Source organism: Corvus moneduloides, chromosome 3 (assembly GCF_009650955.1).
Source record: "Corvus moneduloides isolate bCorMon1 chromosome 3, bCorMon1.pri, whole genome shotgun sequence".
NCBI classification, from domain to species: domain Eukaryota; kingdom Metazoa; phylum Chordata; class Aves; order Passeriformes; family Corvidae; genus Corvus; species Corvus moneduloides.
Genome location: NC_045478.1, coordinates 90,550,108 through 90,572,695, shown reverse-complemented (window position 1 = coordinate 90,572,695; position 22,588 = coordinate 90,550,108). Strand labels below are relative to the sequence as shown.

At 48.7% G+C, this 22,588-nt stretch overlaps 1 protein-coding gene and 1 long non-coding RNA gene across 5 annotated transcripts in view; one reads left to right on the top strand and one right to left on the bottom strand.

The window, feature by feature from the left end:
* Positions 1–301: 301 nt before the first annotated feature.
* On the bottom strand, positions 302–10,946 carry LOC116441131. Of its 2 annotated transcripts, XR_004238908.1 has the most exons (4): positions 10,734–10,946; positions 8,774–9,783; positions 1,012–1,360; positions 302–483 (listed from the first exon to the last, which is right to left on the bottom strand). It is a non-coding gene; the product is annotated as an uncharacterized LOC116441131 (long non-coding RNA). The 2 variants fall into 2 exon arrangements; XR_004238907.1 differs by having other exon boundaries at positions 302–1,360.
* MDGA1 (MAM domain containing glycosylphosphatidylinositol anchor 1) overlaps positions 9,631–22,588 on the top strand; it is a 147,020-nt gene continuing 134,062 nt past the window's right edge. Inside the window, exons 1-2 of one of the 3 annotated variants that reach the window (XM_032102726.1) lie at positions 9,631–9,697; positions 10,392–10,636. In XM_032102726.1, coding sequence (XP_031958617.1) covers positions 10,510–10,636 — 127 coding nt within the window. In that variant the 5' untranslated portion in view covers positions 9,631–9,697; positions 10,392–10,509. Of the gene's footprint in view, positions 9,698–9,778; positions 10,637–22,588 lie in introns of those variants that run through there. The other 2 variants (XM_032102725.1, XM_032102727.1) reach the window with 2 other exon arrangements.

The window sequence follows — 22,588 nt, the reverse complement described above, 5'->3', positions numbered from 1 at the left end:
TTCTGGCTTTCCCCAAGTTTCAGTTGTCTACTTGCTCCCAGCATCTTTCCAGCAGTCCTTTCTTCTCCTCCCATACTTCAAGCTGCCCCAGTGTGCCTCTTTCATCCCTCCCCCAGGCCATTTTCCAGCCCTTCCTTTCTCTGCCCACCCCATTAATTCCTGAGTCAGTGCTGCCTGACTCCCCACCAGCTTCTCCTTCTCACCTGGATCTTGCTGGTTCCCCCAGTCCTCCCTGAAGCTGGATGGAGAGGTGGCATCTGTCTCCCTCATTCCTGACGCCAAAGACCAGGAAAAATTAGAGTAGGAAAATCAGAGGCATTTATTCCTCAGTGCCAGAATCACATGCCATGAAACCTTCCAGCAAGTCAGATATTGGTGTATCTGCAAATCTGAGGGCTGCTGAAGAGCTGTAAACCTGATTCCAGATGTGTATTGTTCCTCCAGAATACTGGTTTGTGCATCCTGATGGAATACGGCACTGCTCTGTGTGAAATAGAAATGAATGGTTTATTATTGGCTTGCTTATCAGAAATCAGCTCTGGAGGTTGTTCCTCACAATGCACTTTGATTAGAACAGGAGATCAGACCAGCAGTGGTTCCTTCTGTCTCTGTAATCTGAATGATTTGGTCCATCTAAAAATTATGCTACTTTCCACTAATTTTACTGACTGACATAGCTGATAGGGAAGTCTGTTGCTGCTGCTCAAAACCCTTGTCTGATTTGCCTGGGGAAGTTTGGATGCAGGGGCTGGTTTAGAAAGGAGAAGCCTCTCACCCCTCACCATGCCACCTGGGGAGCTGCATGGACAAACTTCTTTGGAAACCCACAGGGTGAGTGTGCAACATTTCAGACATGAAGTGATATGTCTTAAAACACTGAAGTGACTGGTGAGCCCCTAGAGGGAGGTTGCAACAGAGGGGATTACATTTTCAAGCTTTAGGAAAGTGCCACCTAAACAATCGGTAAGTCAAGCCCTATCTTGGCTCCAGCGGCCCTGGATTTGGCTTTACCTCAGGCTAACAATCCGTATCATAGTCCTCCCCATTTGTGAGGTTCCAAGCAATGGTGTGTGCTAAAGCTGGCTGCTCCCAGCGTCTTCAAGGCTCAGTACAAGATCACCTGTGTGCCCAGCACAAGATCACCTGTGTGCCCAGCACATCACTCTTCTGGAAGCAGCAATAGCAACAACCATCAAAGTCTCTGGCTTTAGTATCAGGCTAGCATGATTAGCTCTTTTTCTCTTTCTTCTGAGGACTAGATGTAACTGAGAAATCAATCAAACTTCAACCTCTGCCAGCCTGTGAAGAGTGGAGAAGGTGGAGGTTCCCAGCAGGTTGTATGATCTGCCATTTCTCTGGTCTGAAAGACAGCAAGAAGAGAAATGTCTTTGTTCCGCATTCCTGCTAACTTTCTTGGCATAATGAGCTAGCCAGCTAATAAGCAAGTAATTATACATTGGAATACACAGTTCAGTGGCAATTCTGTCTGTCTGCAGCCATGCTGAGAAATGAGGCAAGAAAGCATTCTGTTCCAGCTCTGCTCATCCCTCTGCCTTGCTGCCTGAGTTTGGGTGAGTCACACCTCGATTCTGTGTTTCAGCCCCCTCCTCACACAGCAGAGTGCTCCTTCATGCTCACTTTTGATCAGGGGTGCAGCTTCTGACTGAGACAGCCATGCCAGCAAAACCCTTCTGCGTCAGTGCAGGTTCACTTGCTGTGTTACTTGGGAGCAGTGAGGAGATGGGTGATCCTGGCAAGAGCAGCTCTGCTGGTAAACTGCCTCCCCAGGAGCAGTGTTTCAATGCTACAGAGAACTCACACACCTCTCTTGTGTCCCCAGGCAGCTCCAGCCCCAGCTTCTCTAAAATGATAAGAGCAGCTCCAATGAAAAATATGTTGGTGAAAGCGGTTGGTTTATCTAGAATTTCCTCCCAACAGGGTTTTTCTGTTAATTTCTTGTATGTAGCATCTAGTGTTACTTAGTTTTACAGTAATGGTTCTTCTAACTCTGAATTGCTGTACAATTGTGTTATAAATAGTCATGTTAAGTTGAAACAGAGTATTTCACCATGGGTTTTCTAAAATGCATCAAGATACAGAGGAAAAATAAGGATACTGCTGTGCCTTAAGGATGTGAAAATATTTAAGCATAAAGGCAACATGGAATTGTGCTTCAGACTCACCCCAAAAAGCACAATCCTTGGTGTGTGCATGTGTGTATGTGTGTGTGTGTGTTGTGTTTTAACATCCTTTCAGCAGGCACAGTTCTGAACATTTTCTCTTCTTCGCATATTTCTTTTGCAACTTCTGGATTTGTGCAATGAATTTCCAAGATATTTTCACTCCAACAGGCAGTTTGTTAAAAATGTAGCTGTAGTGTATCACGGGATGGAAGAGAAAAGGATTTGTGTGTGTATCTGTGTGTGTGTGTGTACATACAGTTTAACACAAAAGTAAAATTCACTGGATCCTTGAGTCAAGTACCGCAGCAATGGCAAACAACACCTGAAAATGAAGAGGCAATAGCAACTTGTAAGGGTAGCTCATAAACTGTATACAATACCCTACAAGGAAACCACTTCTGCACAAATTAACTGTAGGGGCTTTACTCCCAAACTCAGTTAAAGCGGCTGAGCCTTGTATGCTACTTTTGCACCATGGGCTACATTTGGGTCATGAGAAGGGAGTGGCTTTTAGATTAAGATAGAGGAGCCAACTGCCCTTGACTTTTCTTGTGTTTCACATTTCTCAAAACGCTTGGACTTCAGGCATCCAAGTTTCCTTAATGTCATACAGGATCAAAACACTGAGATGAAATAATGTTTTTATACAAGTGGCATAGGTGCAGAGACTGCTGAGGAACACAAATGAGGGCTGAGAGACCCTGTCCTTGCAGATGAGGTCAGAGCATCCTCCTTCACGGAAGTAAGATTTGCAGCACTCTATCCCTCCAGACCTCATCAGCTTACAGACCCAAAGCAGGGAAGTTCAGTGGCACTGAGACATGCATTGCTCAGTAAGGTAGCTCTTTGCATTTCCTCCTTAAACCTCTGGAAACCCTCTGATGTATTCACCTGCCACTCTGAGCTATAGATACGAGCAGAGCAAGGAAGGACAGTGAAACAGGCCTTATAAGTTATTTTGAATTAAAACATAAGTGTCCACATCTATCTTTGAGTGCCTCTGGAAGAGATAAGTACACTGGGGCCACTATATTTCGAACAAGAACTCTGGCCTCAGGATTTCCAAAACTCAGGTCAAAGCTTGTTTATTTATAACCCTCCTGGAAGGAGTCTGGGCAGAGGGAAGATGGGTCAGGCTCGGAGAGTGGATTTGTGGTTGTGAAGGAAAATAGCAATCAGCTGAAGAGCTGCCAAAAAGAGAGTAGGAGGAAGCCTCCACCAGGCACTGGGCTGACTCAGGTATCTCCAGTCAAAACAGCCAGTGATGGCCAGGTGAGCTGGGGACTGCACAGCCATTCTCCTGGGTGGAACGAAGCCCATCCCAGTAATGGTCTGACTGCCTAAGCTGTTTGGACTGTGGCAGTGCACACTGGCTCTGACAGCTATGGATTCCAAATGTTTTTCATTGTTGCTTTACAGTGAGAGGCTGGTGGAGAGCTGCACCTCTGAACAGCAGTGTATGTTCCCCCAGGAAGCAGTGGGGATCCTTCAGGAGTTGAATGGGATGTTCTTCTCTGCAGCCTGCCTGGCACACTGTCGGATCTTTCTGCAACCAGCTCTGCTAGCTCTTGTGGGCTGGGTTTGATAGGGAGGGGAGATTCTGGCAGAAAATCAGTTTTCTCTGCAACTACCTTTTTATATCCAAAACAAAAATGCTCAACTTCCTGAAGTGAGGGTGGCTCAAAGGACAAAATGGGACTGAGGAACTTCTTGTGTGTTATTTTGAGTCACTGTATTGCTAATAGGATCAGCTTCCCAAAAACGAGTGTGGCCACTGGGCAACTGAAGTGAGAACACCAGCTGGAGAGTTCTCTCACCAATGAGAGGTGTCAGGGCATGTGAGCCACAGCCTCACCTGGGCACTTCCACAGAAGTGACTCTGCAGGATGGTTTCCTCCTCTCGTCAGGGAGACATGATATGCTGTCTGCAGCCAAAGGCTGCCTCCACCAAGGCCTAAACAGGAAGGTCCCAGCTAAGAGTTGTACGAGCTGATCAATCATCCCCACGCTGTGACTTTCGTTTAAAACCCCTCAGGGGAAATTCAAGTAGCACATTCTCCTGGGAGTGCTGACACTGGTTCCAGCACAGCCCTCTGTCTGGAGGCATCTGCTTCAGGAGCAGCTCCTTTGCTGTCACCTGCACCACCACCTCCACTGCAGGGTAGAGATCACATGTTTTAGATCAGCTGCCTGGCACTGACGAAGTCTGCAATCGATACACCTTTCGCTTGTAGTGGCAGAGGGCATGAACAGGGCAGAATCATGACCAAACCCTTTGTATCTGCTCTTTGTGAAAAAGTATCCCTCTCCAGTGCAGTCTGGGTGATGTGGGCTAGGAGAGGGCACTGAGGCAATAAAAGGAAGTGGAAGAAAGGAAGAACAAGTTCCTTTGACCAGAATCAGCTTGACATTTTCTCAACTCACTTTTTACACATGAAAGGGAAGGTGGGAAACAAGAAGAAAGCATGAATGTAGAAGGAGAAGCAGGCAGAGGAGAAAAAAGATCAAAGAAAAGGTGAAACAAGAAAAATATGTTCCCCGTGATGCTGAGACACGTCTGAGCCCCTATACCAGCCCAAATCTCTCCTAAAGCATAAGAGCAAAAAATCCTAACCCAGCAGGATCTCTGGCAAACTAGATATATAGGCTAAGAAGCAGAGAGATTGGTAGAAAATGTTGAGTTAAAAGCCTGTGGGTTTAGTGCACAAGCGGGAAGGGGGAAGTGAGGGGGGCACGGGGTGAGCACTTGAGCTGGGGAAAGAAGAGTGGGCCACACATTAAGATCACAGGGGCAAGGCATTGCAATGGCTTTCAAATAAGCCTTAACCAGGAAATAGAAGTTTGTCAAAGCAGAGTTGAGTGAAGGCAGGGGGCAGGAATAGCGGAACCCAACACAATAGCAACTAGCTGTCAGAAATCCCAGCACAGCCCTGTGACTAGCAGCATCTGGGAAGTGCAGGGAGGAAGAGTGGTAATGCTCAGGTAGGATGAATACCTTGGGTGAAGAATAGAGATGGACTCCCTCTCCATCACTCCTTTCAGTACCAAACACTATCTGTGATGAGGAGAGCTAATCAAAAATGCAGAGGATACACAAGAGACTCAGAGGTACCATTAGTGTTGTAAAATGCATCTGGGAAGAAAGTGAGCACAGCATAGGTGTATTCCCTGGAATGGAGATGAGGAGAACTGAGGACAGAAAAGCAGAACCCTTGGGATTTATAGCCCTCTCTTGGCATGCTTCATACTGGAAGCAGGAGATACCCAGGAGGATCTAGACTGCAGCAGCACCAGTCTGGTGTAATGAACGATGGGAAACACTGCTCTAGGCCAGGGGAATTTTTTTTTGCACAAAGAGATTCTGATTCCAGCACTTCAGAATGGCAAACCAGGATTTTTTAATAAATTTTTCTACAGTTTTCCTGAGAAGACCAGTTAAACAGAAAGAAAACAGACAGCAGTTTAGCTGCATCCTGTCATTGTAGCTTTGCCCAGCTTCCCATCTTCCAGCAGGTTGTGTGTTGCAGACTACCTGGTGCTGTTGTCTCTAGTTTGCTTGTAGCAGTTTGAAGGGGCTCCCCTTCCTCGCACACACTGGCTTTCCTTTGCCTTTCCCAGTTTCCCCTCTTTAGCTCCTTTGCTGCCCAATCTCACTACCTCAGGTCAGACACTTACCCTGTCCCACAGTGCTGCAGAACCTGCTCCAGCTCAACAGCAGCACAGGAACAACCCTGCATGCTCAGCTCCTTGATGCAGACCTATGGTGCAGTTAGAATTCCCTTGTTTTCCCATCTCCCTGCTAACATCTCTGCTGCAGTGCTACAGAGTCCTCCAGCTTTCCCCTTCAAAAGTCTCACCTCCCCTGCAGCATTTGGAGTCACCCTGGCTTTGCCCATTCCCTTTAAGGTGCTCCATTATGTTCCTTTTCTATTCCTACTTTCTATTACTACTCCCTTTCAGTGGGCATAGTGAGAGAAATGTTGCAGTAAAGCTTCCATATATGTGTGGAAGGAGGGAGGGGACGAAGAGATCAAACATCATAGATCCTGGAGACATTCTTGGATGGGTTGCTGAGAAGAAAATGAACAGGAAAGAGGTGATAGAAATGTCAGGCCACAAGCTGAAGAGATCGCCGGGGCCCAGAGATAGTTGCATCATCCCAGGAAAGAAAGAAATGACAGACTGCACCAGACTATAGCATGAAAACATTGACACAGAGATAATTAATGTTCACGCAACTGGACCTTGGCCTCACATGGTTCTTCAGTCGCGGCTTGCCTGGTGTCGTGCTTTATATGATTTGCTCTCTTTGAACACAGCAGCTGTCCCAGAGACTGTCTACCTCTTAACAGAGCTGTGAAATATAGGTGATGGAGTATGTATAAATATTTCAGAGACAGGACTCATTTGACAAGTGGGGTCTTGAGAAGCGACCGGAGACACTGACTCCCAGATGGAAAGATGGGACAAATACATTCTGCAGAAACAGTCGGGGGGGAGGAAAGGCATCCTTCATCTTTGCTTTCTGACAAGTAGAATCACTACAGGGCATGGTTTCCCTATAACTAGTAGTTTGCTTAGCAAGTGTGCATGGGAGTGCTGCCTTGCTGTCACCCATTGGAAACTCCATAATTATGAATGCTATGATTTATTAGGCTTCAAGCAATAATTATTAATTACTTTATTTAGCAAATGCAGTTATGTTCTTGGGTTCTGGCAGTATTTTTTCCCACTCAGGATATACTTTGGCAGTTTACTTTGAAATTCATCTTTCAGAAGCATTTGTGCCAGTGAAACATGAGCATGTGCATTGAATGCTAACACAAAAAAGGGGTGTGAAGCATACATTTTTTTGATTTTTTTTCTCGACTCATTAGCCAGATATGTAATTCATACTCATTCAAATACTGAGGCAGTATTCCATAATTTAATGAGAATCCCTGAAAAAAAAAAATAATGGAAAGGCTACAAAATGCCACATAAATATCCTTATTTCAAAATTATGCATAGAAAAGAACAAGACTCATGTCTCCATGGCTTTATTTTATCACCACGAAGCTTCCTGGATCTGCAAACATCTCTTCATCTTGTTTTCCTTGGGTTGTTTTCAGCCTGCTCTGTGAAGATGTAGACAATTTTACTTTGTCTCGTTATCATCAGCTCCTGCTTCTCCTCATGCCCTGGCAGAGGAGTTGATCCACGTGTCCGCCTGGTGCTGGCTGCCTCCTTCTACCTATGCACCCTTTATTAACACTGCAACCACCCACTGCGAGAAGGATTAAATCTTTCTCAGATAAGGGTTTATTGTACTAAAGAATAAATTTGCTCACATCAGGTGCTTTCACGGGTGCCCTGCTCTATGCCATCAGCTATGGAAAAGGCATCTTAGAGTGTGAAAACCACACTTTCTTGGCAAATCTTCCCTTAGTTATAGCAAAAAGAAATACAAAGGGGAAAAAAGCCAAACCACCACAAAAACGAGCAAGGCAGTTTTATAGTGGTGGTATCCTGACAAGTGATAGAATAGAATCCAGTGGGAAATCACCTGCCATGCGTCCCTCATGCATGGATTTCGGGCGCTGGGGGGATGCTGGGCTCTGGGGTGATGCTGTCTTGTCTGTATCACTGCTCTCTTCCTGGTGTATGCTACTGCTTTTCTCTCTTGCTGAGTACCGTTTACAATAGGAGTAACTACTTACTAATTAGGGGTTATATCTATCAATTGCTTGTTTGTTAGAGCATGACTGAGCAGCCAGTCGCTCTTTAGTCTATATCTTTTGATTTTTTTTTTTTTTAATTACATTTTTATCCAGGGAGTGACTTGTTCACATGACAACTCAGTGCCTGCCGGGTCCCGCACCCCTCGCCAGCTGCCTCGGGGAGAGAGTGTGGATGCAGAGCCGCGGGGCAGGGCCGGGAGCCCCCGGGGCAGCGTGCCTAGCCCGCGCCTGGCCGAGGCGGGGAGCGCGCAGGGGCTAGCCCCCAGGAAGGGCCGGAGAGCATCCGCTGTCTCTAAGGGATACCCGCATCAGCCCGTCCCCGGGAGCCCCGGCGGGGCCAGCGCTGGGGAAGAGACGAGCCGGAGCCCGGCTCTCTAGAGCAGAACGCGCCCCTAAGAGGGGTTTCCACGGCGCTGGCTCCGCTTTACGGTCTGGCTCATTGCTATGGACCCGGGCCAGGCACGGATGGGCTCGCCAGCTCGGGGGCGAGCAGGTCTAGGCTTCCCAGAAGCAGCGTTTTATCTCCCTAGCAAAGCAGACGGAGATAGGGATGGCAAACCAGGGCGCCGCGTAGCCCCCGGTGCCGGTGGTGATGCTCGGGGCTGGCGCAGCATCTTCTTCCTCCTCCCGGCCTCTCGCCCCGGGCCCTGCGCGGGGGGGGGCACGGGGAGCGGGGCATGCAAAGCTTTCCCGCTCCGGGTTCCGTGTAGGAGCATCACCACGGCCCGGGGCCGGCAGTCCGGGGGGTACCGCGGCCTCGCAGCCACGCACCGGGCAGGGGCCCCGCACAGCACCCCCGCCCCGCAGGAGCGCCGCGCCCGCCGCTCCCTAGCAGCATGCACAAGGCAGCCCCGCCAGCCTGCAACCTACCTGGGGGGCCCCAAAAAACTTTGCTGGCACGAGCGAGCGCCAGTGCGGGAGACACCCCGGCAACCTGCGCTGCCCCCCATCCCTTGGCATCTCAAGTCCCAGCCGGGAGAAGCCAACCTTGCCGCGAGCGTCCTGAGGATGGGGATACCCTGGACTCACAACCGGTCTCTCGCCCGAAGCAAGTCCTTTTTTCTCCCCACCCCTGCGGTCTTGTCTATAATTGGGCCGGGGCGAGGCGTGGGGAGGCTCGCAGAATTGGGCAGGAGGCTGGGCTCTCCCCAGCACGCCCGCCCTCTTTAATTGGCTCTTTTTTTTTTTTTTTTTAAACGAAGGGGAGTGAAATGGTGGAGGGGAATGAAATGGTGAAGGGGGTAGGGGGAAAACCTGGCAAGCCAACAGAGGAGCAAATAAGGCGCGGCTGGCAGAGCCGGCAGGCAGGGAGGTGGGAAGCGACCCCGGGCCAGCCCCGCTGGCGGGCGCGGGAGCCCCCGGACGCCCCGTCGGGGGGCGGTGGAGCGGAGCGCCCCGGGGCCGGCTGCAGAGCGGTGACGTTCCCGGCAACTTTTGCAGGAGATTTTGGCGCTTCAGGAAAAAGCGGAGGGGTAGAGACCTGCCAAGCGGTTTCCAGCTGACGTCTGGCAGGAGTAGCTCAACTTCGTTCAGCATCTTGTCCCTCACTGTCGTCTCCCTTCCAGTTGCAGCCTGTTAGTTCCCACTAGGAGCTCCGGCAGCCGTCGAGGGAGAGAGGCAGGGGCCTCTCTACAGCTGCAAATCCTCTGCGAGGCGGGCGGAGCAGACAAGAACGGAGGCGACGCACCCATACGAGGTCGGCACACAACATCAGGGAAAGTTTTGAAGAGCGAAGGACCTGGCAGGCTGGGGAGGAGGCGAGGAGAGCCGGGCTGAGCTGCAGGCGCAGCGAGGGTGCGTGGTCTGTCTGCTCCTCGGTTGCTTCTCCCTTCAGGCTGGCTGGGGCGGTGCAGTGCAGCTGGGGGAGCTCTTGGGAGCCGCTTTAAAAAAAAAAAAAATTAAAAAAATCCTTCCTGGATTTGATTAATTACAACAATCCCCTCCTCAGAAGATCTGGAAAAGAAGAGCGAGGATCACCTATCCCTCCCTCCGCCTTTCAGCAGCTGGCTCCTACCCCCCACCCTCGCTTCCCCCCTTTTTCTCCACCTCCTTCTCCTTCTCCCCGTCCGCTCCAGGGGCTGCGGCCAGAGCTCGTCAGGAGGAGGAAGGGCGAGGACTCACTCAAGTTGGCCCCAGTTGGCAGCACTTCGGGCAGCGCGGGACTTGGGGCAGCGCTTGGCAGCTCCCGCTGAACAAAGGAGCCCCGTTTCCCGCAGGGATCGGGGGATAGGGCTGGGCTGGCCCGGGCCCTGCTCCTGCCCTAGCCCGGCGCCGGCGCGGTGCCCCTGGGCTGGCCTTTCCCCGTACCCCGAGTGCGGGCGCGGCTGCCTGTTCGCCTGGAGATCCTCGAGCAACCTGGCGAGGGAAAGCGAGAAGCGGTACTCCGCGTTTCTCCTTCCCTGCCTGCTTCTCTCGCTCTCTCCCTTCTTTTTTTTTTTCTTTCTTTCTTCCTTCCTTTTTTTTTTTTAATTTTAGATTTTACCCCCAGGCGGCCCCGGTGTGGGGGGTCCCTTCCTCCGCCCGAGGGGCGCCGGTGCCCGGCGCGGAGTGGGGCGCATGGGGCGGCGTTTCAGGAGGCTTTCGGCTGCTCCTTGCTCCCCCGCCGGATGCTGCCTGAGCTGTTTTGGCTGTTTTTCTTCGCCGGCGATGAAGGCTCTGCCTTGAAGATGGACATGATCTGTTTTTTATTCCTGTCTCTGGTGCCCGTGTACAGCAGGGGACAAGGGGTGTACGGTAAGAGACGTTGTCGCGGTCGCTGTTTGCGAAGGAGGGGTGAGGGGTGGGGGGCGAGGGCGCGGAAGGCGGCGGTGGGATCAAAGTTAAAAAGCACCTGCAGGAGAAAGTAAATGATGCCGCCGAACCTCGTCTCAGCCTGAGCGGAGAGACTGATGCAGCAATAGGGCTTCCAGCGCCTGTAGCTACTTCATAATTCCTCGCCGTAACCTCTGGCCGCCTCCCATGTACGAGTCCGCCGAGATGGCACGCAGGGACCGCCGGCGGGGCTGCCGCCGGGGGAGCGACTGGAGCCCCGGCCCTGCCTCCCCTCTCCCCACCCGCCTCGCGTGGGGACGCCACGCTGATGCCGGCGGGGGCGGCTCCGGGAGCACCTCCGAGTTGCATTTTCTTTGGGGCAGCGGGAGGACGGAGGATCCCTTCTCCGCGCTGCGCTTGCGGGTTTCCTTCCTCTCAGGACCACCGGCACGGGGAAGCAGGGAGAAGGGCGGCCGGGCTGCCGCGCCGGGGGTCTCGTTCCCTGGGTGCCGGGGGCTGCCCGCTCCCGCTCCCGCCACCGGCACGGCTCCACCTGGCTCGGCGGGGCCGGCTCCCCGCTGCTCCCCGCTGCTCCCCATGGCGAACCCCGCTGCTCCCTGCTGCTCCCCATGGCGAACCCCGCCGGGCTCCCCGGGGGGACGAGGCGAGGCTGGTTTTGCACCCTGTGGAACTTTGCTGCTGATTTTCTTCTTAAGGTGATGGAGATGGGTGGGTGGTGGTCTGTGGCAGAGCTGATGTCGAGATGATTGATTATTTTCCCCTCTTTTACTATTATGATTTTTGCATTTACGGAGCTTACTTCCTCTCCTTGTTTGCAAGCAGGGTGGCAAATGGCGAGCTCGGGTGGTCTCCTCATGAGAGGTCTGGCTTCCACAGCCCCTCAGTGAGAGGGCAGAGGCGGGGGATGGCACCCCGTGCTGCCGAGCACAAGCCCCGGGCTGAGAGAACACCCGGGATTTACTTTACCCAGACATCCAGCCCCCCTTTCCCTCTCCCAGCCCTCTCTGAATTCTTGCTTTACAAGATCTGCATTTCCAATACACTGGGAAAAAATAAATAAAAGCAACCCACAAGACTTGTCTCTCATAACAAGCCGGCTTTATCTTGGCTTACAACTCAGTTGTGCGTTGCTGTAAAGTCCTTCTGGAAGGCATGCCACTGCCTCTAACAAGCCAAGCTCTCTGAGCTCTGAAGAGAGACCCCAGTGAGAGAATCCAGCCCCCCCGCTCCCTCTTTTTTAACAGCACGCAGCCAGTCTCTTGTGTGAGCTCTGGCAAAGATCAGTTCAGTCTCACTGACTATGGGTAAGTCTTTGTAGGTCACTTTTTAATGATGTATTTCTTTAATGGAAACAATTCCTCCTTTCTCCTTGAGGACTGGGATGTTAATTTGAGTTTGGATCTGTTTTGTAAAATAACTGTTTTAAAAAGAGGGTGTTCAGCTTCCTTTATTTTTTTCTTTCTTCCTCTCAGTATATGTGTTTTCTCCCGGTCTGCATATCCAGACGAAAATTGTATGACCCTTAAAAGGCTGGAAAGATGAGGAGTGGAATGAGTTTGTGGTACAGAAACCTGGTCAGGGCATACCATTTAATCCTTTAAAACAGGTCATCTGCTTCTAGTTGAACTTTTATTATTTCCCTTCAGTGTGTTTGCTGCCGAATAGCTGTCAGTTGCTGTAGAATGGACTCACCGCTTAGGATTGTAGCAAGAGGGACAGAGCTTAAATGTGCTTTAGAGGGTTGCCTGTTGTATTTTTTCATACACTTCAGTGAAGTTGCATTTGACAGAGTTGCTGCTATTAGATCTTCAGAATAACTTACTGATGTTTTTGTCTTTTTCACTCAGAGAGGGATTGAAGAAGCTGTGTACAAAAGAAAGCACAGATGCAGACATACACTAAGATGAAGGCATCCTTTTAAGCCAAAATGGTACACTACTTCTATCTGTTCTCTTACTTAACTACACAAAGGGGAAATCTAGTGTCTTCCTTCCTCTCCCCACCCCTACCTCTTCAAACTATCGAACAACAGGAGCCTTAATACTCAGTTGTCGCTGAGTGCAGCCCAGAGCAGTGTCTCGTGGAATCAGCACGCTGCAAACTTGGACGGTGACTAATAGTTTTCATATTGTCCTTACCAATTCTGCCTTCAGTCCACTACCCTGGGCTGATTTCATGCCTTGTGCAGCCAGAACTGTTTCTTTGGATGTGAGATTGCTGTTACTGATGGCTCAAGCAGAGCTGGATTAATATTGTTATATTTGCAAGGAAAAATAAAAAGCAGGATTAGAAATTAGTGCTACTGCCCCCCCTCCACTTGGGTTTTTCTCTTTATTGGTCTCTTGCCATAGCTTTAAGCTGTACTTCAGCATTTTGTGTTGTGAATGTCAATCTCATGTGGCACCTAATTTAAAAATGATGGGAACTCAAGTGTCACGGTTCAGATCTGCTTTCCTGCCTTTGAATATTGGCAGGGGAGACTGGGGGAGGCATCTATATGGGTCTATAAATATATTTTACTTCAGCAAATCTCCTGAGATTAAATCAGATTAAACAAGATAAAGCATCCATGTGATGTACCCTTTAAATAATACACCCACATGGATGTGCACAAAAGACCTCTGTCTGGGAGAGCAGAGTTGTTGGAGAGGTTTATTGCGATGAATGGTATAAATAAAATGCGTATAAGGGGGGTTCTGGGAAAGAAGCATTTGCAATTGAGGTGCAATTTAATTAGGAGTCAAGGTGCTTTTTGCCTGCTACCTGAAGAGGCTTGTTATATAAATTGGCATTTGTTGTAATGACTGAAGTGTGTCTGAAACCCTCTTCTCATTAGCTGATCCTATTCTTTCAGCCTTGTTTGTTGCAGTGAGACAAGGCTGGCCTGATGGGGAAGGCAATTCAGCAGACTGCCAAGAGGCAACTTTTATCAGCCTTTTGTGGTAGCCCATTTCCCAGACTGCATGTGCCTTTCAATCCTGGTGTGTTAATGCTGCTGGTCAAGATGAGGAGTCAACTGTAACAGATCTCTAGAAAATGTCAAAATTGGGGAGGAGGAATGAGGGGGTAAGGAAACAGGGGACTTGCCCTTCGAGGCTTGGAGTTATCAACCCCTAAAGACTATAAGTCAGACTGAGAGAGGAGGATTGAGGGTGGGGTGGCATTCAAAGGGAAAAGTATGCCTCTTGCTTTCCATTCCCCTTCTAGATTTCAGGACTTGTGTAGCTCTGGTTTGGTGTGCACAGTGCTTCTGCTATGCTTGCTCCATGTCCAGTGTATAATTAACACTTCTGGGTTGTCATGCAATTAGCACAGTCCCACTCATCAGCAGCAGCCTTTCAGGCAGAATAAGAAAGTGGGATGTTTTGTGCCTTCCCTCTCATAACTCGCCTGCAGAAAAGGCATTTTGGGAATGGGCATCACAGTGTGTGATAAGGGGCTACATCCAGCAAGGTGATGGAAAGGGAATAAAAGGAAATGTTTAGGCTGGGCAGCAAGGAAAGCTGCCTGGCACCATGATGAGAGCGACTGGATGGGCTGCACTTGAAACTGGCAGGGTGAAGCGCTTGGAGTGTAGAGTAGTTCTGCCCTGGCCTCGGAGGTGGGGAATAAATGACCTGTTAAGGCTCTTTCTTTTAAGAGACACCATCACACTGAATCACCCCTGAGATGCCACTACAGACAGCAAAAAAACCAAACCTGGTGGAAGACTGTTTTCTTGTGTCTGTGATGGTGGAGTGTCATAATAAAACATATCCTGTGTTTAGGTCATAAACATCCACACTTCTTCATTTCATGTACACATGACATGATTTGTTTCCTGCTCCTTTTTACCTGTTTTTTTTCAAGTAAAAACACTTTTCCTAGAGTTTTTTTAATGTAGGCTGCCTCACACCTTCTTGCAACCTGTGTGTGTGCATGTCCTCTGCTGACAGTTTCTGGGGCACAGGCACTCTAATGTCACCTGGAGCCTAGTGATCTGGATCCATCCCTCTCACATGCCTCTGCCTAGAGCTGTTTTGCCAGCAGTAACTCGGGGCCAAGACATGGAACTCTTCAGCTGCCTTGCTGTCATCTCAGTGCACCCTGTGTCCTCAGAAATGGCTGAAGAGATTGCTGGCTAAAGAAGTGATGGAGCTGGCTCCTGTGAGCCGCTTCTTGGCTGATTCTGTTTGGAAAATGCGATGCTTGGAAACAGTGGCCCTCCAAACTAAATGTGTGTGTGTGTATGCATACATACATGGATGTACACACATCCTTTGTGCTCAATCATTTCTCTTTGTTGTCCAGCTCTTAAACGTGTTGAGGCCAAGTCTGTATACCTCAAGCCTTTTGAGGAATGACTTTTGTAACTGGAGTGCCACAGAAATAGTCTCACCAAAGGGCTGGGTTGGTCCAAGATTTGCACAGTTCTTGATCAGCTCTTTAAGGTCAAGGCATTAAATCTGTCCGGCCCACTGCTTCAGAATGTCTTGCTGTTCTTCAGTTGTAATGCATCAGATTCACTCTTCTGTGACACTAGAGCCTCTGGTTTTAGGTCAGGTCAGTAGCTTCACACACCAGATAAGCCCTCAATTGACTTTAATATGCAGTACTAGAAAACTGACATTATCGTCTTGACAGGTTGTTTGCAACTTGCCGGATGAAGTCAAAATATTTCACTATAGGTGTCATCAGAAACCACCATCCTATGCTAATTTTTGTGGGAACATGAAGACAGATGTTGAATAATTTGACATGAGCAGCACAGCTTTTAAAATGATCACTGTGTCAGGTTCGCACTGGAGTTTTTGAAATATATATATATGATTTCAGATGAGTTTGAAAGAGGGGGAGGTAGGTGTATTAAGTGACTCCCAATAAGTAGAAGATGCAGCAGAAGATGGCCCTGGAGGGGTCTTTCCACAGTAATTCAGTGGTGGCAGTAAAGGGTGCTGTGCTGCTGAGGCTGCTGTTCCTATTTCGAAGTAAAGATAAAAATGATTTCCATGCTGGTAACTCAGGGGTCTTGGGACACTTCCCATCAACCAGAAGCCCTACTGTTTTGCCTGTGTTTTGACGAGTTACTGCTATTCTGCTTGCTTGAATAGTGCAGTTTCAGGCCTCCAGTCCCTCCCTCCATACACACTGTGCTCTCTTGGTTCATTAAGCATAGTCCATTAGCATTAAGCTAAGAACCATGCCTGCATGGCTATGGCTTGTTATGAGGAGGGCAGGGGTGGGGGGTGGGGAAAAATTGCCTTCTGCCCAGTGCCGATGTACTGACAAAAGCAATAGAGAGAGATGCATTTCTACTTGTGAAAGACAGCTTGGGGTGGGAGGTGTTTCTTACCCTGTTCATGGAAATGTCCCGAACCCTACGTGCAAAAAGCTTCTTTAGTTGGCACAAGGGAAGTCCACAGGCAACTGGTTTGCCTGTGTAGCTCTGGAGAGACAGTTCACTGGTGAATTTCTCAGCAGGACAGGTGAGATGTTGATATTTTTTGTGCAGAGGGGTGGCTGTGTTTTGCTGTGAAGATGAGCCTTCTAGAGAAGAGGCAGTGGATAATGTGGGTTTGTTCTCGGAAAGGCTGTGTGTACCCACATCTGGTGATACATTATGTGTTTCTTCAGGCCATACCTGCTAGCCCAGATCTTAGGTACACTGAAACCATTAAGAAAACGTTGAGACCATTTCTGTTCTTAAGCACTCAAGGCGAACACATCAAGTGCGAACACATCAGACACTTTTTGCTGATCATCATCCTCTGGTATGACACAGGTTTAGATTCAAAAAGGGAAAATGTGCCAGTGTCCTCTGGGCTTGTGGAGGAAAGGGGAGAGCTATGGCATTGACACCACACAGCAGAATGCTGATCTGGGAAGGCCTTCAGGATCAACCAGAGAGAGTGATGTGTTGAGAAGTGGAAAAAGAGACTTTGTGTGTTTCATGCCTCTGTGCCCACATTTAGCTGGTAGGTCTCTGCTCTGATAGGATCCAAAGTCCTTGGATTTGAAAAGAAAAAAAAAGCTTTCATCTGCCCCTCATTTGGGGAAGGTGACTGAAGAAACAACAAAAGGTCGTTTCTTATAGCTAAGCACTTGCTTATTGTTTAAAAGAAGAAATTAAGTGTGTGATAATTCATGGAGCTGAGACTCAAAAGTGCTGCATTAAAGAGCTAGGAAAGAGCTCGAGAAGTGGAGCCAGGAAAAGGAGATCCTGGGCTACAGCTGGTCTTGTCTCAACGAAGCTCAAGCGGGAGAAGGGCTGTTACCACCGGGTTAGCCGGGGCAGCACATGATGGGAGGCAGAGCCTTTGTACCCAGTGCCAGCTGTTTCTCGGAACGAAGGTTTAGGCTCCCGCTTCTTTGTGACTTCTTCAGGCAGAGCGCGCCGCCGCAGGGCTCCTGCTTCGCCTCCCAGCCGAGGAAAAGGCTGCCCGTCCTTCCCCGTCCTGGCGGCGGGCTCCTCTCCAGCTGCGGCTGCGGAGCACATCTGGGCGGCGGGGCCGCGCCTCCGCCGCTGCCCGGCAGAGGGAGGCGTTGCGCGGCCCCGCCGGGGGTGCCCGGCGAGCGGCCCTTCCCCGGGAGAGCGGGCCGGGACTTCCCCGGGACCCGCTCCCGCTGTGGCAGCGACCGCGTCCCGGCCGGACACGCGTGGGGCGGGCTGGGGCGCGGCCCCGGCTGCCGGGCTGGGCGGGCCACGCCGGCAGGCGGCTCGTTCTTCCCGTGGCCACCTTGGCGGACTTCGGGCGGGACCTCGCTGTCCATCTTCCCGGCGTTTTCTGGGAGGCTGTGTGGGAGCGAGCGCCCGGGATGGAGCTGCCGCGTCCAGGTTTTGGCGCTGGCCGCCTGCGGGCGGCTTTGCATCTGTCCCGGGTTTGTTTTAGGATCTGGAGCTCTGTCAAATTGTACCCAAGCACTACATAACCGATACCCTCCTCCCCCGCCCTTTTTTTTTAACATTTCCCCTTTTCTGTTTGTTTTCCTCTGTCTCCTTCCTCTCCCCCCCTCTCCTGGATTATGAACGTGCTATTCTTTCAGTCCTTTTGTCCATTTCCAAACAAAGATTATAGAAAAAAGTGAGCGCAGGCCTCTTAAGTACTTCATGAGGTTTTCACTCCTTTTTTTTTTTTTTTTTTTAAACATAACTGTGTAGTTGTGATTAGGGGATTTTTATTTTTTATGCAGTTTTTTGTTTGTTTGTTTAGGGGTTTGTTTGGTGGTCGGTTTTGGTATCGAAAAGGTAGGATTAAAGCAGTCTGAATGGATATAAGGAAAGAGGGGTACTCATGCATGGCCTTGCTCTGGGAGAGGAGGAAAAGACGGCAAGGTGATGTCTGCCTATCGGGCTTCAAAATTCTCAGCTGAAGGCATTAGTGCTGTGATATATCTGTAGCCTTGGTTCTGTGATGCAGCAGAGATGAGAGGGCCACAGCAGAGGTATAGGATTGATTCTGGTGCTTTGGCCCTTGGAAAACACGGCTTAGGGACCCTAGCTTAGAGCAACAGTGTCTTCTGAGCATTGTCGCTGCCTACAGGGAGTTCTTTGCACCACTGTATTTGCCATGCTGTATCCCAGGTCATCTTCTGGCTACTAAAGCTTTAGTTTTAATGCCCAAATACTGTGGCCTATGGCTGGCGAAGGAGATGCCTAAAGTTAACTGAGGAAGTAGAGGCAGATGAATCTAAATGATTAGTTCTTCAAATTTTCCACTTGTTCTTCTAGACTAGGCAATGTGGTTACTCCAAGGTGTGCTTGTGACTGTATTCCCAAAATGAACAGAGAGCTTTATGGTTCTGGTAATGCTTGAACTCCTCTGAGAAGGATGCTGCTTCTGTAGAGCACGCAGTGTTCTCAGTATTGTGCTAGCAAGGAACAGCTATGTAGACACAGTTATATATTTCAGTGGCTGTGAATCGGGCAGGACAGCCCGCTGCGGACAGCCGTGGTGCTGGAGTGGCCTGGTGATTTGAAGTCACCAGCACTGCTCTGTGTGCAGGTCAGGGCTCTGTGCTGGGCTGCAGACCTCCAGGGAGATGGTGCATCAAGGCAGCAAGCAAGGACCACAAGAAGTTTTATTGATCTGGCCAGCTTCTTGCTTTCTTGTGTCTCCTACTTCTCTCGTGCTGCAAATCACTCATGGCTGTTACCCTTTGCTTTAGCTTGCCTAGGGGAGATACCACCGATGTAACTAAAAATCTGCCGGGCTGTGATGTGCTGGCTTGTGGTTTCTCCCCACTGTGAGCCGTAGTGTAGGACAAATGTCATGCAGATACTTTTGCTGGGTTCATGTAAATGGAAATGGCAGGCTGAGGATAGCAATTGACAAAGGTGCAGTAAGAACGGCAGTTTCTGAAGACAAATTAGCAAATGTTGCCTAAAGAAGAACTGACAAAACATTGAAAGCAAAAGTCAAGCTGTGAGAAAAGCTTTAGGATGTCTGCAGGTGGACATTTAATACAAGAGTAACTGCTTGCTATTGCTGTTCCTGTTTCAGAAGGAAATGGTCCTTCACTAATTAGCGTAAATTGTTTTAAAATAAATGTGGATGGGAATCTTGTGCATCTCTTGTGTGTCTTTGGCATGAAATAAAAAGGAAAAACAAAGATGTGATTCAGACAGATGTTTGAGAAACGTGTCAAAATGGGTTTTGCTTACAAATACTGTTTCACCTTCTGGTGCTTGTTGCGTGCCTTGCACAGTGAAAAAAGGCATTCGTAGATCTAGAGTGAAGAATGAGTGTCTTTTGCTAAGTTTAATAAATGGATTATTCTGACTTGGAGCATTCCTCAAAGCAGCAGAATTGTGAGAAGTTGAGGCTTATAAAAGTAACGTGAGCAGCAAGAGCCAGCTGGAGATGGGAGACTGAACTCCTGTGCCAGTCAAGTGAATCCAGCTGGGGTGTTAGGAATATTTTAACTGGTAGGGACATCTGTACTGTAGTTGATAGACCCTGAAAATCGCTCTCACATTGTACATGGTGGATTTCTTGTGGGTTTATGTGTCTCCCATCACTTTAATATCTATGAACTTCCACCTTTACAATGCCTCTGTTGCCACCAGTAATTCCAGTCTGCATGTGGGGAAATGAGATGGAGATTAAGTGATTTGCCCGTGGCAGAATGAAGAATCGAACATCAGCACAGTTTTAACTATCCCTTTCTCTCTGGTAAAGTGCAGCTGGTATTAAGTGCAATCCCTGTGGCTGATAGATTCAAGGTAAATACATCCTCAATAAGAAGGCATAAGCCATTGAAAATTGGCTCTGATCCAGTTATCTCCAAATCAAGCACTTTTAGTAAGAAAACAAAACCATGTTTTGTCTTTCACTACTAATTTAGCTCGTCTTTGACACAGATTAGGATTATTTTAGGACACCCTTTGGAGGTCTTCTAGAAGTTAAGCCTTCCTGTACAGCACTGGGAGAGACAGAAGTCTTTTAGTTGTGGGTACATACGTCGCTTTGCTGTGCTTGAATCTGCAGAAGGATCAGTTTGGGAAACTGTTGACTCATTCTGCAACGATTTAAATTATTTTGCACTTGATCAAAGAGGCAGTATTTCTTGCTATGGAAAACTTCTGTCATGAATGGAGGAGATTAAATGACTATTGATGGTACCCGGGGGAAAGACAGGAAGGCAGTGTTAGCCATGAAGGAGCAAAGATTTGGGATGGGAAGAAAAGCAGGTACACAATTAGGGACAATGCCTGGGACAAAGGAGAAGATGCAATATCAAGGGCCATGGCTCTAAAATGAGGCTGGGTGCCAGAGCAGAGCACAGGTTTGGAAGAAGCAAAAGGGAAATACGAATATTCCAACACATTTTGTCATTTTAAGTATGTGCTATTTTTCTTACAAGTATGAAGACAGAGAGAAATTTCTAGTGTTTGTCTCCCAAATGCTAATGAAGACCAAAAGGACTTGGTGTCAGTGGTATTTGTTTGACAGTTTGACTCACGGTGCACACACACACTACGCCTACGCAGAAGCAGGACTGTGACTTGCGGGTGCACTCTTGAGCTAGCTTTAAATTAGCAGTTTTGGTTACTGATTGCAGTGCAGCAGTAACAGCGTGGAGCTCAGCCTGGCCTGTGCTCCAGCCACTCGTGCAACATCCCGAGGGAGCCTTGTGGTGTGTGCTGAGCCCCCTGTGCCTGGGGTCACCTGGCAGTGACAGACTGTGCTTGACCCCTCGGTAAGTGGGTTGTGGGGCACCTACACCAGGTTCATGCTTGCTTTTGAGTTGCAGTGCGAACAAGTAGAGTCAACTCAAGTCCTGCCTGTGCCACTGAGGGGGGACTCCTACAAATCCAACTAACTGGCTTATTGTGGGGTGCAGTTTGAAGCTTGATGGCTGCAGCATCTTAGCTGCTGCAATCCCATAGCTGCAAACTCTGGTAAGACAAGTACCGGGGTTCTTCTTGATCTGTGGTGTCTTTCAAGCAAGCGTCTATGTAGGAGTGTACACTGGCTTAATGCAGTTTCCTGTGGTGAAAGAGAACCTCTGAACAACAGGTCTGGAATTAATCTTTAATTTTGAAAAGCTATTTCTGAATAACTCCTTGCATAGACAAGCCTTGCATTTAGCTGTGATTAAGTTTCTAAATTGTTTTTCAAAATGGGATCGTCAAGCTCCTGTACCATGTAGCTGCATCTCAAGACGTTACCCATAGAAACTAAGCTCCAGCTTTGGTTAAAATAGCACAATAATAGTTTATGTTCTGGCTGGTCAAACGATAAGCAGCTCAGCACTTTCATCCTTATTTCAGCAGAAAAATGCAATTGACAGTACAGAATGACTGTTTACTATGATGTGCATGATTAATACCATAAATCTTTCATGTTGGGATGTTGGGTGAGAGGCATGAATATCACCATGTGAAAAACGAGGTTCACTCTCCTGTTAGAATTTAAAGAGTTTAATATAAAGACAATAAGAGACACATAAAATAAAGCAAAGGGATAACGGCCGGGTGCCTTGGCGCTCTGCCAAGAGCACGCCTGATGCCCGAGGTGAGTCCTTTTTATACCATTTTTACTGTCTGTTCTCTATTCATATTAAAACTTTTCTAGGAATTGATCTGCATGGCCAATCCTTGGGTCCGCCTTTTTAGAGCATGCGTAGTCTTCTGCCTTGCGGTTTTATTTCTTTTGATTCTTGGGGTTGGGCCCGCTAGGTAGGAGTCGATGGTAGGGTGGATCTCTTAATTCCTCAGACAGTCAGGGCTGATTGCAGCTTTGGCCTCTTTGCCCCCCGGCAGAGCGGTGATAAGGGCTCTCGGACCCTCCTGGCCGCCCGTTCTCCAGCAGAGCAGCCTTTGGGCCCTTTTGTTCCTTGGACAAAGTGTTGATTAGCAGCTCCTTGGGCCTCCTCCTCTGCTCGCTTGGAGGTTATCTTACTTGCTCACACTTGCTAACATTCTTGCTAAAACGAGAGAAAACTACATCCACACAGCAAAAAGCATTTCTAACATTATATAGTATCTACTTTAATACTTTGCGAGAAGCCAATACTATAATATATGTTTATAACAACCACAACAAATTGAAACAAGCAATTTGTTACATATTTGTGGTCGGTAATCTGGCTTGAAACTCCATGTAGAAGGAGAAATTGGCCAAAGTGAATGTCAGTTGTTGACACCAGAAACCACTCTGGCATTTGCTAAGCCTTGGCAAAGATGCCATGCTGATTTTTGCAGATCACGATGAGCATATGTACCTACTTGTGGTTGATGGTTATTCCAAGTGGCCAGCAGTAGTGCGTGTGCTATTTGACAAACAGTTCTGCTTCTCAGATTATTATGGAGACATTTCAAAGTATGTTTGCAGCATATGGCTTGCGTAAGGAGATGGTTTTAGATAGGAGATGTTGGGTAAAACACACTAGATCAGCTGCTTATCACTCAGCTTCAGTTGGGTCAGCAAG